The 17,329-nt window shown below is 49.5% G+C and overlaps 2 protein-coding genes across 2 annotated transcripts; one reads left to right on the top strand and one right to left on the bottom strand.

Moving 5' to 3' along the window:
- The first annotated feature begins 500 nt into the window (after positions 1-500).
- Positions 501-13,380, top strand: Med9 (mediator complex subunit 9). The gene is made up of 2 exons (XM_038329006.1): positions 501-730; positions 11,744-13,380. Exons 1-2 carry the CDS (start codon positions 519-521, stop codon positions 11,958-11,960), a joined length of 429 nt encoding a protein of 142 aa, XP_038184934.1. The 5' UTR covers positions 501-518; the 3' UTR covers positions 11,961-13,380.
- Positions 13,381-14,375: 995 nt separating this feature from the next.
- Positions 14,376-16,588, bottom strand: Rasd1 (ras related dexamethasone induced 1). Its single transcript, XM_038327470.1, has 2 exons — positions 15,740-16,588; positions 14,376-15,595 (listed from the first exon to the last, which is right to left on the bottom strand). The coding sequence occupies exons 1-2, from the start codon at positions 16,023-16,025 to the stop codon at positions 15,039-15,041; spliced, it is 843 nt and encodes a 280-aa protein (XP_038183398.1). The 5' UTR covers positions 16,026-16,588; the 3' UTR covers positions 14,376-15,038.
- Between the last annotated feature and the right edge of the window lie 741 nt (positions 16,589-17,329).

Raw genomic sequence — 17,329 nt, 5'->3', positions numbered from 1 at the left:
GGGAATCAAACTCTGGTCCTCTAGAAGAGCAGTGGTCACTCTTCTTAACCATGGAGCCATTTCTCCAGCCCCCTCCTGTTCCTTTTTGCTCCCAGAATGTGGGACCTGGAGAGACAATGTGTTTGTATGGTGTGTTTTGTTGCCAGCAGTCAGGGGCCCTCCTGGAGACTGGCATGACACAAAGAAGCGTAGGTCCTTGCCATCTAGATGCTCGCTGCCTCAGAGTCCCAGTTTCACGCGGGGCTCACCGGCGTCATCCGTTTTTCTTTCCAGTCCCGGGGTAGGGGAGCGGTCCTCGTTGGTGTTCTGACCCTTCCCTGTCATGTGAACTGGGAAAAGATGACTGAACTAGGTCCCCTACTCCTGACTACTTAATTTAGTTGTCCTGACACCTGTCGCTTAGCAACACAATTTCTCCCAGGGCGCAAGCTCAAGGCCTTTTCCCGCCCGGTCTCCCGGGCGCACAGCTGTGACGCAAGCATTCCGCGACTCTTGGCAGCTACCGCACGCTTGGTACCATGGCTTCCTCCGGAGTGGTGGGTGGGAGACAGGCCGAAGATACCTTGCAGCCACCGCCCGAGCTGCTACCGGAGTCCAAGCCGCCGCCGCCGCCTCAGCCTCTACCGGTCGCCGCGCTCCCGCCACCGCCGGCTCCGCGGTCTCAGTCCCCGGCAGGCGTGAAGGAGGAGAATTACTCCTTTTTACCGTTGGTTCACAATGTCATCAAATGGTAAGGGCCTAGGAGAGGTCAAGACACCAACTTTCCCGGCCTCTGATGTTGCTGGTTCGGTCCGAGCAGCCGAAGCCTGGGCGCTCTGGGCCACGCCCCGTTTTCCCAGAGGGGCCACACAGTCGCCTTGTGAGTTCAGCAAACTCCAGAGCCTGGAGAGTTACACTGTGCACCCGGGTGAAGCCCACAGACTGAGCAAATTCACAGGTTCTGTGGTGCACTCTTGTTTACATCCCAGATCCCCCGGCGTCTTGGGGATGAGTCTCAAGTTCTTACACACATAGTCTGAAGGGAATTTGTTTTTGTTTTTCGAGACCTGGTTTCTCTGTGTAGCCCTAGCTGTCCTGGAACTCGCACTGTAGACCAGGTTGGCCTTGAACTCAGAGACTCGCCTGCTGCCTCTGCCTCACTCGAGTATTGGGATTAAAGGCGTGTGCCCCCATGCCCTGCCATCTGAAGGCAGTTTTATACGATAGTTTTAATATACCTGCGTTTTGGTGGTTTATATGAATCCTGGTGTGAAATTTCCCACTTGTACCATTATGTAGGCCCTTAAAAGTTTTCTAATATTGGGAATTTTAGATGTTCAGATGCGAGATTTTTCACCTTGTACACAGTTCAGTGCTAGGCAACATCTTTACCTGTGTGGCACAATTAAGGACTACAGATGTACACCGGAAAGGAACCAGCAATTCACCGTCACAGGGTTTACCCGATAGAAGCAGAGAAAAACAAGCGTTTTTAAAACTGGATAGGGAGCCAGGCGGTGGCGCATGCCTTTAATCCCAGCACTCAGGGGGCAGAGGCAGGCGGATCTCTGAGTTCAAGGCCAGCCTGATCTACAGAGTGAGTTCCAGGACAGCTAGAGCTGTTACACAGAGAAACCCTGTCTCGAAAAACTTAAAAAAAAAAAAAAAAGTTAACTGGAGAGGGTGATGCTAGAAAACATTTGAAACAAAGACACGGAAGTTGCTCCAAATGATTATGTCTCAGTATTAACCTTAACAGAATATTTAAGGATGTGGGTGTCGTCTTTTTGGCCACAGGTCTCCAGTCTGCAAGATGGCTTACGTATTTTTTGTTGTTGTTGTTAATCTCCATATACAATTGTGTCACTTCTAAGAGGGACACTGTTGTGCAAGCATTCTCATCTCAAGTGTGCTTTGATAAACTCTTGGTGCTGCCAGGATTCTTGGTAACAGTAAGAGAGTTGGATGGCTTGGCAGGTGAGAACGCTTGCTGTGCAGGCAAGAGGACCCGAGCTTGAATCCCCAGCATCCACATAGAAAGCAGTCATGGCTGCTCATGCCCTGTGGTCCCCACATTTCAGGGCAGAGACAAACACATCTTGAGAGCTGTGGCCAGCCAGCCTAGCTGATACTATGAGCTTCCCATTAACCATGAGACCCTGTCTCAAAGCAGTAAGGTGAAGAGCCACAGAAAAAGACACCCTGCTTCAGCATGCCCGCCTGCACACTCACAGGCATTCACAGACCTGAATAACACCCCCCCCCCCACACACACACATAATAAACAAAAAAGTCTTGGTAACATAGGGTGTATAAAAGCTGCTGCTGGTGTCTTAAGACATTCTGTTAAAAGGGGGAATTTTGTTTGAGACAGGGTTTTGCTACAAAGCCCAGACTACCTTTGACCTTTTGATCCTCCTATCTCAGCTGAGTGCTGGGGCAACAGGTGTGCACCATTACACCTAGCAACCGTGAATCTTTTCGTAGGAGGGAGTGTGCTTTAAAATCACAGAAAAAGTACATTACAGTAAATGCAGAAACTAATGACATCGTTATTATCATCAAGCATTAGGCACTACCTGTAATTCTATATGCTATACTTTTATACCTGGCAATAATTACTGTAGGTTTTTTTTTCTTTACACTAGTGTGAGTGATGAATTCTGCGGCGGCGTTACCACAGCTCCTGTGCCACTAGGCAAAGGAAGGTTTTGGTTACATTGTAACCATTAAACTATTACTATATGTATGATCTGGCATTGATCAGGTTATTCAGCGATGACTGGATAGGCACAGGACACTAGGTGCAAACCCCTGAACTTGTAACCGCTACTAAACCATTAAATACTAAAATTAAGACAGGATTACAATTCCAGTCATCTTTATGAACGTGCCCTTTGATGTTTCGCTGATAAGGAATTGCCATTTGGCTTAGAAATCCTATAATGGCCAACTTCACTGGAGTTGAGGCAGCCAAGGTCCCTTGCAGTATGTTGGCGTGGTGCTTTCCGTAGCTAGGGTTACTATTGTATGATGAAACCCCATGACCAAAAGCAGATTGTGAAGGAAATGGTTTATTTGGCTTTTACATCCATATCACTGGGGGGAAGCCAGGCAGGAACCTGGAGGCAGGAGCTGATGCCGAGGCCATGGAAGGGCTGCTTACTGACCTGCTTCACCTGCTTGCTCAACATGCTTTCCTTTTCTGTCTTGTCTTTTTTCTTCTGGTTTTGGGAGACAGTTTCTCTACATAGCCCTGTCTATTCTGGACTTATTTATGGATCAGTCTGACCTCAAATTCAGAGATCCGTCTGCCTTCACCTCCCGAGTACTGGGATTAATGGTGTGAGCTACCATGCCCGGCTTCAGTGTGCTTTCTTACTAGAATCCAAGACCATCCTAGGGGTGGCTCACCCATGGGCTGGGCACTCCCATATCAATCACAAATTAAGACAGTGCTCCATAGTCTTGCCTTCAGCCTGATCTTGTGGAAGTGTTTTCTCAGTTGAGGCTTCCTCCTGTCTGCAAACTGTCAAGTTGACACAAACAGCAGGCACAATGCTCATCTATTCAAGTGACCGCAGAGCTTCGGGTCTCACAATGGACTATTGGTGTCAGACGACATGAACATCCTGTACGTAGGGTAAGGCAGACTGTCCCCTATGTTAGCTTTTGGCAGATACATAGGTGAGACAGAAGAGAGGAAGGCAAACAAAAACAAAAACCCTGACCATCTCAGGGCAATGCTGAAATATTGGAGTTACCCAGAGTAACCCAAATATACATGGATTAATTAAGTCACAGGTGCACGTCCACCTATGCTGCAGAACAAATGTTCCCAAGCCAGCAGAGCACTTGGGTTGGGCTAGCCTTGTGACAGGAAGTGAGATGTACCAAGAACATGCTATGAAGTCAGAGGGTCTGAGTTCAAGTTTGTGTGCTGAGGCTTGCCTTACCACTTTTGTGAATACTTAGTCTTCCCAGGCTGTAATTTTCCTGTCTCTATATGTCAGTAGATCTGAATTGGACATGGTGGTGCACACCTTTAATCCCAACACTCAGGAGACTAAGGCTGATCTCTGAAACTGAAACCAACCTAGTCTACATGTCTAGTTCCAGGCCAGCCAGGAATAATGGGTTCAAACTACAGCTCTGACTTATGGCTAGGTAGCCTTGGGCAGCCAACTCTGCTTCTCATAGAACTGGGCGAGCTCTAAGGTGCATGCCTGTGAAAGACGGCAGTTGATTACGTGGGCTTGTCTAAAAGGACACGGGGGCTGACTCACGTGACCCTGGAGCAGCTGCCTTGACTGGCCTTCCCCACACCTCTGTAAGCACTCTCCACTGCCCCCTCTCCCAGATCTGTACAGATTCTGTGTAGCAGTGAGTCCTCAGTTATGGACTCGACTCTTGTGCATACGCATGCTGCTCCTGTAGTTGGAGCCAGAATGAGTACCCGGGTCTGCACTTTCCCAGTGAGTTCTCTAGAGTCTCAAGAAATTGCTACTTATGTGGTATGTGAATATAACATTCCTGTCACTATTAGCAAAGTTGGGAAAATGTGTCAATTTATGCTTTGTTACCAGTATATTTCTCTTTCCTCCATTCCTCTGCTGCTACCATTAAACTTTTAACTGGCTTGTCTGATAGATAGGTCAGAAATGGTAATCAGTTGGTATTTTTTGTTATTTTTAGTATGCCATCTTTTCATATGTATGCAGTTTTAATTTGTTTTGAGACAGAGTCTCACTTTGTAGCTCTCTGGTCTGGAATTTGCTATGTAGACCAGGCTAGCTTCCAACTCAGAGATCCACCTGCCTCTGCCTCCTGAGTGCTGGATTCAAAGGCGTGTACCATCAAATCTGGCTTGCAAATTTAATTTTTTGTTGCTATTCTTGTTTTACGTACCCGTCCCTCTAGTTTCCTGTGCTTCTGTTGAGCCAAGCTTCTTGTCTCTGCCTTCCAGATGTAAGTTACTGTTGACTTTTCTTTGTCTTTGGTGATGGTCGCGGTGATTTTTTTTCCCTACTTAAAATCATGATTTGATGTAATCAAATTTTCTCAGCTTTTCCTTCACAGCTTCTGAGTGTCTGTCCTCATGGTGGAGAGTTTGGCTAGTACAGTTGTATCACCATGATGTCCAGGAGTAGAGAGAAGTCAAAGAAGGAGTAGGGACAAAATATTCCCCAAGGACATGCTCCCAGTGTCCTAATTCTTTCAGCTTTGTTCCCACCCCCAGAGTTTCTAGAACTTCCCATTAGCAGTGTCACCAAGTGTTTAAAATATTAGCCTGTGGGAGACATTTTGTATCAAACCATAACAGAATCTTGCTTAGAAAGGCTTTGGGACTAGGTGTGGCTCAGTGTTAGAGCACTTGCCTAGCGTGTACAAGGTCCTGGGTTCTATCCCCAGCGTTCTAAAACGACAATAAAACAGTCTTTGATTTATTTTTGGTTTTTGAGACAGGGTTTCTGTATGTAGTGTTGGTTACCTGTCCTGGAACCTGATATGCAGCCTCTACTTCCAGAACGCTGAAATTAAAGGTGTGTATGGCACACCTAGCTCAAAACAAAGGTCTTAGTGATCTCCTTCTGGTAGAACTATTGTGGTTCTGATTTTTTACTTTTAATTTTTAGATGTTTCCACAATATTTTTTTTTTTCGAGACAGGGTTTCTCTGTAGCTTTGGAGCCTGTCCTGGAACTAGCTCTTGTAGACCAGGCTGGTCTCGAACTCACAGAAATCCGCCTGCCTCTGCCTCCCGAGTGCTGGGATTAAAGGCGTGCGCCACCGTCACCCGGCTACAATACTTTTTTGTAGAGAGTAAATGGTTGGATGGACTTTCAAACTCATGTTTGAATTGCTGCCTTCAAAAGTCATATACTCAGTCTCCAAATGTTTTCTGAACTTCCAGACATCACTGATGCTAAGGTATTGTAGTCCTGAGCTCTTTATGGTTTATTTATTTTCCTTAAACTAGTTTTCCTTCTTGTTCTTGCTTGGCTTACTTCCTGTGGCGTCCTACGTTGCTGCCCAGCTTCCCGATAACCATGTGTGTGTGCTCATGGGCTGTGCGTTTAGACCTGCACTGTACTTTCAAACCTGTTGGTGTCACTCATCCAGGTCTGTAACCTCAGTTTGGGATCAGTCAGTTCTTTGTTTTATTTTCGTTTTTCAAGACAGGGTTTCTCTGTTTAGCCTTGGCTATCCTGGAACTAGCTCTGTAGACCAGGCTGGCCTCAAACTCAGAGATTTCCCCCACCTGCCTCTGCCTCCCGAGTGCTGGGATTAAAGGCGTGCGCCGCCACTTCTTTTTTTTTTAAAGATTTATTTATTTGTTATGTGTACAACATTCTGCCTCGATGTATGCCCGCACACCAGATCTCAGTACAGATGGCTGTGAGCCACCATGTGGTTGCTGGGAATTGAACTCAGGACCTCTGGAAGAGCAGCCAGTGCTCTTAACCTCTGAGCCATCGCTCCAGCCCGCACCACCACTTCTTAACTAGTCTCTTTGCCTTTCAATTCTCTTCAATTCATTCTGTAAGTACATTTTTCCCTGCCCAAAATTTTCTGGTATATTGTACACTATAGTACCTCTGTGCTGACACTCAGGAGGCTGAGATAGGGGGATCTCATTTGAGGCTAGCCTGGGCTACGTGGTGAGACCATGCCTCAAAGCTTCTCGAGTTTCCTTTTCCTAAATTGAGTGCAGACTTTTAGCCTTTTGTTCAGGGGTCATAGCAGACCATGTCATATGACTGAACAAGTTGCCACTGCAGAGCCTGGTCGTTACATGTGTCTTTGATTGGGCAAAACACTCATAGAACCTGTATATCTTTATGGACTCACCTAGTGGCCACCTTCTACACTCAGAGTTTTGTGCCAGAACTTTCCACTGCACCCTGTGACTCCACCTGGTACCTGGAGACTTTGGCTGAAACAGCCCTGCTTAGAGTTGGAGTCTAAACACTGGCTTTCCTCCCATCACCATTCCCAGAGTTGAATGAACAGTTATGTGAACTGCATGTTTGCAAGGCCTGCTGGTGCAGCCTTGTAAGTCCAGCTACTGGGGCCGCCGGGGTAAGAGGATTGTGAGTTCAAGGCCTTTGTGGGCAATAGCAAAAAGAAGACTGAGGGTGTAACTTAGTGGCTTAGTGCTTGCCTGTCAGTCATGAAGCCCTAGGTTGAATGGCAATACTAGAATTTACAGGCTGTGTATTGATTATTTGGAGACAGTCTCTCTGTGTAACCCTGGCTGTCCTGGAACTACTATGTAGATTATGCTGGCCTTGAACTCCTGAAGAAATGCCTGCCTCTGCCTCTCAAGTGCTGAGATAAAGGGATGTGCCATTACACCAGGCCTAGTTTTTTAAGTTTGAAAGAATGAGGAGAGGAAATGCTTGTAAGAACTCCTATAAACCCCACTCTTTGAGGCCTTTCCTTGTCTATGGTGCAGCTACAAAGGACATAGACAAGAAAGGAGGAGTGAAATGTGGCCTTCAAAGTCCTCTCATCTGAGTTTGAAACTAAGCATCCCAGCCTGCCAGTGAAGTGTCCCTGCCTGTGTGCCACTCTTGGCCCACCCCTGTCGATTTGGATACTTACGCAATGTGGCTTTACTAAATGTCATACTTCTGTCAAATGTCTTAAGTTGACCATCCTTGTTAAGCTGGCACCGGGAGTTCAAGTGATGAGTGCAAGCCTCCCTCCCGCCTGCTCCAGGCAGGTCAGCGAGACCTCTGTTCTGGGAACAGGGTGTCGCTGACCTGCCTCTTCCCACACACAGGCTCCTTGCCAGCTGAGGCCTGCTGGACTGTGCAGGAAGTGCCCCCACAGGCCATGTCTGGGATTCACAGTTCTGCTGCCCTGTGTCCACCCAGTGCCCACTCTTTCCGCTGTGTCCTGGAGCAGAAAGGGTGCCCTGAGAGCTTGTCTGGAGACTACTGGGAAGAGCTGTATCTCGGCCTCTGTGTCTGTGCCAGTTCTCAGACTCACAGTAGAACTGACCCGGTCCTGAGGGCCTCCATGGGGGTGGCCTCCCTGTGCTGTTTGGGAAGGAGTCCAGGGAAGAATAAGTTGAGTGCTCCCCAGTGGTCTCCTCACAGTTTGCCCTATGGGTATGTTGGGGCAGAGCCACCACAGCTCACCATAGTGACTTATGCAGATTTGGATTTCTAAAAGTGGGTGGGACAGAGGGACTAGGAGCAGGAGAGGACTTGGATGGCTAAGAAGCAGTGGCAATGGTTGTCTGAAGTAGTGTGGGGGAGGGGGAGGGGGAGTGGCTGGACACATGGCTGGGAGAATTGGAGAGGGCAGCCTTAGTGGGTGGGGGCTGCTGTCCCATTATGGATATTGACAGGCAGGCAGATGGCAGTCCCATTGTGGATGCTTGCAGGCTCCTCAGACTCCAGAGAAAATCTGGATGCTCTAGGAGGAGCTAGACTTGGGAAAGAGGACTGTGGGAGTTGCTTGGGGTGAGGGAAGAAGCCCAAAGACATGCTGTAGGACAGTGTTTTCAAATTTCTCTAAGTAGCAGAACCTTCTCTAACTGATCACTGGAGAGAAGGAAAACCCCTGCAATCCTGTGGCTAATGAAAGCTGGTTTGGGAAGTTCAGTGCCACTGTACCAAAGACCTGGTGGGTGCTGGCAGAACCACAAAGAACACCAGATCACAGCTAGACAGGAAGTAACCACTAATAGCCAGATAAGATTGCCTACAGTCAGGGGAGGAGAGACAGTCATGAGTTTTAAGGAGATATGTTTATGTTTGGAATGGGGTCTTCCTGGACTGGCCTCAAACTTTGGTCTTCCTACCTCAGTCTCCTAAGAAACTGGGATTATAGGTGTGTGTTGCTATGCTGAGAGAATATTCTGGCAATATATGTCATAAATTATATAAAGCCTTTGACCCAGAATTCATCCCATAGGACATTATCTTTCCAGAATACTTGCAGAGTTAGAGTTATGTAAAGATGCAGATGTACGAAGTCCACTGCCATTTTGATGAATTACAAGCATTCCAGATGATGGTCTGTAAATAATTTCATGATGTAATCAAGTGCATATTAATGTAGAAAGACCTCCATCCAATATGGATTAAGTGAAAAGAGAAGAATGAGAACCACATTTGATACGCTCTGCCAGAATAACAAAAGTACACACATGGTTGCATGTTACTACACATGTTGAGATGATCTACAGCAGTTTACATTATATGCTAACACAGGTGGCTCTGGGACTTGGAACTAAAAGGACTTCCCCTTTCTAAAGCCTTGATAGCTATTTTAATTTCTTCCCTCTAGCATCTACTAATATTTAAGAGAAACGTTTGATCTGGGGATGTGAAAGCCACAGGAGTCAGTCCAGCGGGAGGAAAGCTGTGGACAGAGAGGACTGAGGGGCACTAGTCCCAGGGCTGGCCAGCAGGGACAGGTGGGGCATGCTCCCGAGGAGCACAGAAGTCTGTTGTAAGAGGATGCAGGCAGCCAGGTCAGGGTACCCAGAGGTGAGGAGAGTGACTGTCAGGTGTGAGAGCAGGCTGGCCTGCTGACCCATGGCCTCCCCTTGTTTCTGCATTGCTGGAGGACACACTGCTCACTTGTTGCCAATTTGCTTCTGTGCAAAAAAGAAACTGGGAGAAATCAGGGCAAATTCTTAGATGCACCCATTGTTCCTAGACTTTTGTTCACGAGCCTGGGACTCGTGCCTAAATGCCTGTGCTGGCTGCTAGGAGGATGCTCTGCCCTCCGTGCCCTGTGTTTGTAGTGTCCGTGCCCACTCTTTAAGGACGCACAGTAGAAACCATGGAGCTCTAACTGGTCTTTGTGTGATTTCCATCGTTCCCGACCTAGTCTCTCTCCTTTTCCTTCTAAAGTTGGATGGTGACTAATGTTGATCACAAAGGCAGGCCCATTAGAGCTCTCGACTTCTGTTCCCTCACTGTCAAGCCTGACCCTTCTCTTTAGGCCTGGGGTGTCACTATTTCACTGTCATCCTGGCATAACAAGTCCCCTCTTAGTTTGGACAGGTTTCTGAATAGTGTTTCCCTCCCCCAGGACTTCTATTTACCACTACCAACTAGGGCAGGTGAACAGCCTGCTGCAGAGGCCTGCAGCCCAACTCCCCTCCTGATGGCTTTCCCTACCTTCTGTTTCTTACCTGAAATCTGCGCTCTTCCCTCAAAGTTCATCTGGTAAAGAATGGATATCTGGAGTTTGGAGGGTTTCAGAAGCGAGTGTCTTACACATGGCCCATGCTTCCCTTTCTGAACCAGAGCTTTGGAGCTGGTTAGGCTTGTTTCAGGAACTGTATTACTATAAACCTCCTTCCACATTTTGGTTTTTGTGGGGTTTGTTGTTGTTTGCTTTTACTGTATCCTTCTATGTGATGTGAACCAGTTTTCTTAAGAGTATTTTAAATTCCAACACTTGATCAGTGGCAGTACCCAGTGTCTGTGCTCTGAGCTGGGACTTGTTCCGAAGCTCATCTTTCCTGGCTTCCATGGGTGATTCTTTTGTTCTTAGGGTTTTTTGGGGTTTGGGAGCCGGGGGGTTGTCAAGACAGGGTTTCTCTATGTAATAGCTCTGGCTGTCCTGGAACTTGCTTTGTAGACCAGGCTGGCCTCGAACTCATATTCTCCTGCCTCTGCCTCCTGAGTGCTGGGATCAAAGGTGTGCGCCAGCACTGCCCGGTTGTTCTTAGGGTTTTTGTTCTTTTGCCTCTGGTTTGATGGCAGGAATAGGGATCTTTGCAGTGGATCGCAGCTGTGAATGGATCTGAACGATCTGCCTTCAAAGGGGACTTGACCCAGAAGAAGGCATTTGCGGAACCGTGGTAGAAGAGAGCCTGTCTGCTGAGAACTTCCAGTGATCTGTAGCAGAGTTAAATTCATGACTAGCTTTGTGGGAATTCATCTTTACATTAACAAAAGCCCAAGCCAGCATCATACCTCAGTGAAATGAAGGTCTTGCTAACTCACAAAGTCTCCTGTTTGGCCTAGAAATGGCTCAGTCAGGTGGAGTGGAGTATGTCAGCAAGTTTGTTTTGATTCTTTGTTTTGGGTAGCAGTCAGCTGGTGATTGGTAATGGTGTATTCATTTAGCATGGCTGTGGCCTTGCTTTCCAGTCATTCACTCTTTTGACAGGTGGTGTTTTGAAAACTTAAGTTGGTGTATTGTGTGTGTGCGTGTGTGGTAGAGAGCCAGAGGAGGGCACTTTGGGTGCCCCGTGTCACTTTTCACGGTATGCCCTTGTACAGAACCTGAGGCTTGCTATTTAAACTTGTTGGCTTCTGGGATCTGCCTGTTTCTATACCCTACCCCACCTGAGCTGGGGTTATAGACACATGTGTCCCTGCTATTCCATGGGTGGTGTGGCTCCAAACTCAAGTTGTCATATTTGTGCAAGCATTCTTTATCCACAGTTGTTTCTTGAGTGTGGTGTCCTACGTATGGGGTCAGGACCAGCAAGACACATGTGATGAAGCCAGCTCAGTTCCTGCCCTCAGGGGGGCCGAGAGCTTCAAGTATCTGATTTGTCAAGTGTGCTGGTCAAGGGAATGTTTTAATGATCTAACTTAAAGCTAAAGAAAAAACCAAAGTGACCAATCCCTGTCTTCTGGGGTGGACAACCTAGTCACGGGTTAGACATGTCAAACAGAACATTCCGAAAGGTGTCAGAGGGTGTAGGACTAGAAGCCGTGGTGGAGATGAGCTGCACCTGCTAATAACTGACTGCCTTCTACTTCCCCTGCTGCCCCTAGCATGGACAAGGACAGCCCAGATCTCCACCAGGACCTGAATGCACTCAAAACAAAGTTCCAGGAGATGCGGAAGCTCATAGGCACCATGCCCGGCATTCACGTGAGCCCTGAGCAGCAACAGCAACAGCTACACAGCCTCCGAGAGCAAGTCAGGACGAAGAATGAGCTTCTGCAGAAATATAAGAGCCTCTGCATGTTTGAGATCCCCAAGGAGTAGGGCCAGCTCCCAGGACAGCTGCCGAGGGACTGAAAACATCCCACCTGTGGTGTCCAGCTCCTTGGGAGCCTAGCTCTAAACTGTGAGGCCACATGTGCCTGGTGTGGGGCCTCATTGGCTGTACTTAGCCTCGACTAGCTACGCCTGGGCCTCATCAGCAGATCTAGAGGGCACAGGAGAGGACGTAGCTGTTCCCTTCTTTCCCTCAGCTCCTCCCACTCCCGATATCATCAGCGTATATCAGGTACATACTGTTCCCATTAACAGCAGTTTCATGAAGCATTTACATAGAATTTGTGGGGTAAATTAGGCCTACACTGAGATGGCATGGATTTAATATAATTAAAGAAGGCTGGGAGCATGTGAACATTGTTTTGAAAGGCCAGAAGGTGGGTGGCTTCTCCCCCAAAACTGAGCTACTGAATGAAACTATCTCTGGGGCGTTAGCCCAGAGCCTTGCCTGCCAGCCAGTGGCTGGCAACTCCAGTTTCCAGCCTCATAGGCTCTTGCCCCCTTTATCTCCATCACTCCAGGCAGTGCTCAGAATAGCCAAAGCACTGCTTGCCTGGGGCCCTTTGTTCTTCCCACACTGGCTCAAAGGGGCTGTTAAGCAAGCAGCTCTGCCCTGATTCATCAGCCCTGGCTTACCACGTCATTTCTCCTCCAGCCAAGGAGTCAGCCTCATTTGCTCCTCTGCACATGGTCCCTGCACACATATGATGTGGAGCAGAGTGGCTGGAAGGGTAATGGGGCAATTCCTCAGCCAGGGGTGTGTGTGGTCTGAGTCCTGTCCGAAGGGCAGGGAGAGCTAAGCCTGGCTCCATACCTGTGCTCTAGTTGTAGAGAGTGCCCAGCTAGTCCCAGAGAGACACTGTTCTCTTCCTCCCGGGGCTGTCTAAGGGAAGGTGGCCCTTTCTCAGGAGTAGGGTGAGAAGTGCAGAGTATTGTTTGGACCTTGAGACGGGCACAGCCTGGGCTGACTGCTTGAGGACTCAGCAGGTGCCTGCCGGCTGGAGATGGTTTTAGTAGGGGTTCTTGTGGTACTTGCCTATCTGGGATGCCTCACAGTTGGGACTTGGGATGTGTGAAAGAGGGTGTTGAGTTGCAGTTGTTTGGGCAGAAAACTGGGCTCTGAGGCTGAGAGGAGAGCCAATTAAGCCACGACTACCTGGGAACTGTTATTTAACTGAATCAGTTACTTTCTGATTTTCTGGAAATTTGAGCAGTGGGTGAGCCAGTTTTAAGGCTCTGCCCCACTTCTGTGAAGCACATAGCACACCTCACACAGGAGCTTCAGACCCTCCTGCTAAGCAGAGAGAAAGGCTCCTCAGAGGGCTGGAGGAGGTGGAGACTTCTCTGCCCCGTGCTGACCTGTCACATCTGCAGACATGGGAATAAAGTATGCTCTGCTCTCAGGACACATGGTTTGCCTGCTGTCTTTTTATTATAATCTATTTTCCAGCGGTGTTAGGAGTCAAACCCTGGGATTGCAGGTTTTATAATGAAGAATTCGAGTGGGGTGTGGAGCAGTAGCAATGTAGAGGCAAAATGTTCTCTGTGCTCCTTCCTCCACCCAGCATGTGCATCTATTGACTACATAAAAACCTGCATGTCTCCTTCAGGGGCCCTGGGCAGCCCAGCCAGCCAGCCATTGTTGAAAAGGGAATGCTTTTCTGTGATTTGAGAAGTGCAGTTCCTTAGAAGTGACCCTTCCCAAAACACGGTTGAAGTCCCAACCCTCAAGGACAGTCTTGAGCATCAAGACCATCTTGAAAACCACCAAACACTTGGCTCATGGGGTACAGCAGTTGAGCTGATTTCTGAGATACCATGCTGAACCCACACAGCATGTCTCTCTGTTCCTCAGCTGCAAAATTGGAGGCTTGGAAGGTGACACATGCCTCAAGCTGACCTTAGGAGTGGCAAGGAGATCTGGGTCAGAAGCCATGAGCCCTTAGCCACGGAGGGAGACATCTAAGTGCAGAGGAGATGGGCCTCACCTGGGAAGTGCTTTTGGGAACTACACTGCAAGTTCTCTGCACTTTACTAGGCCCTGCGGCAACCCTGGCAGGGGCTAAGCACCTAGCACTAGCATCTTCCAGTACCCTCTCGGGCAGGACCCCTTACCTGGGGAATCCGGGTCAGAGGGTCAGAGTTCGGAGAGTGACAGTTTTCCCTAGCCTGCCACGGTTGAGTAACAGATTGTGTGGAAGGGGAGTGTGAATATATCTCCAGAAATTAGGCCCTCTGGAATAGGCAAAAGGTGGACAGAGAATGCCAGAAAGATCTAGAGCATGTCCCACTTTGAAGCTGAGAGGCCATTTTCAGAAGGCAAGGTCCATTCTCAGTTCTGCTTGACCACTGCCACTGAGGCAGGAACCCAGCTCCCTAAAAGTAAGAGGAAAGAAAACGCCATTTTCCATTTTTAAAATTATTTTATTTTAAATTAAAAAAATAATAAAAGACCCCACACAATAGAAATGTAGAGATTTTTGTTCATGTCATATTGACACCGGAACTAAATTAAAGTGCAAGTTTTGTGGCTTATCTTTGAGCAATTACACGCACACACACACTTGTAAACAAGTCTCTTGCTTATGATTGAACCCCCCCCCCCCCAACCTCGCGCCAAAGTTTCCAGTTTGCGGAGGTTGCTGTCATGGCAACACCAATCACAGACAAGATAATGCCTTATTGGTCCTGGCCTTCCAGCAGGCAGGACAGTTACAAGAAGTCTCACAGGCTGATGAACTTCACAAACTCTCATTCTCAGGTCTCAGAGAAAAATGCCAAGTACCCCTCTACTGGGTCCTGGCATCCCAGAAGCAAGGACAGGCACCAGCGGGGTATCAGTGGCGAGAGAGTCCAGTCTTAGCCAGTTCTCTTTCCTTTCACAACAGATGACTGTCCCTTAATGGTCTGGCAGCGTCCCCCAGTGCGCAGGGCTGGGTCGCAGGAAGCGAGGGAGGAGGCCAGTTGGCGCCCTCATGGCACCGAGCGCGCGGGGCTAGCCCAGGAGTCCAATTTGACTTTTGAACAAAAAAGGTCCTCAGGTTGTGTGGCCGACGCTGGGGGCTCCTAACTGATGACACAACGCTCCTTGTCCTTGGCCTGGCTGCTGACACTGGTCTTTTCACGAATGTACATGAGGTCGCTGTGCACGCTAGGTCTGCGGGCAAAGGGCGCCAAGATTCCAAAGGCTTCGCCGTGGTCGCCGCCGCCGCCGCTGCCCGCACGCAGAAGCTTCTTGTTCCTTAGAGCCTTTTTGTGCAGTACATCGCAGTATTGCACAGACACCTTGCGGTGCAAGTCGGGGCTCATCTCACTGGGCAGCTTGGCCATGGCAAAGAGTGCACGGAACATCTGGTCCAGGCTGCTGTTCTTCTTGGCCGAGATCTCAAAGTAGGCACAGCGCTGAGGGTCGTCGCCCACCAGCTGCTCAATCTCCCGTTGCTCCACTTCGCGGTAGAAGTCCCGGTCCCCTTTGTTACCGCAAATGACCAGGGGCACGTCCACGTTCTCTTTGGTTTTGTTCTTGAGACAAGATTTGGTGTCCAGAATCTGCTGTTTGAGCCTTTGCACCTCCTCGAATGAGTCGCGGTTGTCCAAGCTGAATACCAGTATGAAAACGTCTCCTATAGGGGAATGAGAGGGAAAGGTGAGGGCGGCTGTCAGGAGTGAACAGCGCACGTCGGCGGCCCCATGCGCGACACACCAGACCCCCTCCCCAAGACTCCGGTCCCGGGATCCCAGTCGCCCCCCCCCCCCCCCACACTCACCTGTTAGGATAGACAGGCGCCTCATGGCGGGGAACGGATGATTGCCGGACGTGTCCAGTATATCCAACTGGTAGACTTCGCCGCGGATCGAGTAAAACTTTCGGTGGAAATCCTCTATGGTAGGAGTGTAGGTGTCCTCGAAGCGGCCCGTAAGGAAACGCGACACGATGGCGGTCTTGCCCACTTTGGATGAGCCAAGGATGACCATCCGGTAGCAGTTCTTGGCAGGGATACTCAGCTCAGAGTCGCTGGGGCACATCTTCTTGATCATCGCGGCCAGTTTCATTGGGCAGAGGGGCTCCGGGAGCAGATGCAGGGCCGAGAGAAGGCAGAGGCTAGGGAGTGGCAGAAGAGCTTGTCTTTGGAGACCGCTCGAGCTTGGCTTGACTCTTGGGGACAGCAGGCTCTGGCTTTCCGCGCCCCACACCGCCCTTATATGCAGCTTGCCGGAGCGCCGGGGCTGGCGCCTCCCAGCCAAGGTGCGTCACGTCCCGCCCCCCAGGCGCGCCCTGCTCCTCCTAGGCTCAGCGACCTCCGCCTTGCAGCCTGCGGCTCCACTCCAGCCCTACGTGCGCTGGAAGGAAAACTAAGTCCAAACTACCGCCAGACGAGGATCCAGGGCTGGCCTCAGGGACCTAAGAGGTCTCAGGGGTCCTGGCTATGCCGGTGACTCTCTGACCTCTGGTATCCCAATTCTCTCAACACCAGTACGCGGATGCTCACTTTCCTAGGGTCTCAGTTTCCCAGAAAATATGACCCGGTGATAATAGCAGGTGTGCTGGGAATTTGCCCCAGCGCCAGCTCCTCGGGTCCCAGGACCCGTGCTGCCTTTCCGGGCGTGGTGGGGGATTGAGTTTCTTGAGCTAAGGTCCGCGCTTTACGCTTCTGCCACCAGAGGGAAGCAGGGAGTCCTGCGGGCGTGCTGGGAGGCCCAGGGTTGTAGCCCGACCAGGAGATTTAAGGCAGATAGCCAACGAAAACCGACCCCCACTCCTGCGCTGTGCTATATTCTCCCAGCTACAGATAATCTGGTCTGTGGGGACCTCAGCAAGGGAGAGCTACCATTCTCTGTCTCTGACGACATACTTAGAGACACGTCTTAAAAAAACAACAAACAAAAAAACAGTCCTAGGTCAACATCTCCCCCCACCCCCCACCCCACACACAGTCTCCCATGGCTTTCTGTTTTTTTCCCTCCTGTGGGCCAGTCATCTCATTTTGCATTGAGGGAGCTGAAAGAGGCCAAAAGTCTCGGAGGAGGCCTGAGAGCACAGCCTTCTCCGCAGCTCAGTTTCCCTTTCTGGAAGATGACACTGGTTCCTTGATTGTCAAATTACAAGTGCAAACACTTTCCAAGACCAGGGCCTAGTCAGAACAATAAAAGTGTATAGTGCCAGGGAGGCTGCCCAAGGAGGAAGCCAGCAGCAGGTTGATCAGTAACCAGGCCTGAGCAATGCTTGGGAGAAATAGGATGTGTCTGCTGCTGCTTGTGGTGACCATGTCAAGCTGTGTTTTCATTCTGCTCTGACCTTGCCTGAATACAAGTCCTGAGACCCACGAGCTGACAGATGCCACTCACCCTACCAGGCA

Source organism: Arvicola amphibius, chromosome 4, assembly GCF_903992535.2.
Source record: "Arvicola amphibius chromosome 4, mArvAmp1.2, whole genome shotgun sequence".
NCBI lineage: Eukaryota > Metazoa > Chordata > Mammalia > Rodentia > Cricetidae > Arvicola > Arvicola amphibius.
This window is presented reverse-complemented; position numbering and strand designations above follow the sequence as displayed.

Bases quoted from the DNA above. Each gene is read 5' to 3' on its own strand.
- Med9 (XM_038329006.1), top strand. From the start codon at position 519: ATGGCTTCCTCCGGAGTGGTGGGTGGGAGACAGGCCGAAGATACCTTG. The intron at 731-11,743 runs GTAAGGGCCTAG...TGCTGCCCCTAG, and splicing joins GTTCACAATGTCATCAAATG to CATGGACAAGGACAGCCCAG.
- Rasd1 (XM_038327470.1), bottom strand. From the start codon at position 16,025: ATGAAACTGGCCGCGATGATCAAGAAGATGTGCCCCAGCGACTCTGAG. The intron at 15,596-15,739 runs GTGAGTGTGGGG...ATTCCCCTATAG, and splicing joins GCGCCTGTCTATCCTAACAG to GAGACGTTTTCATACTGGTA.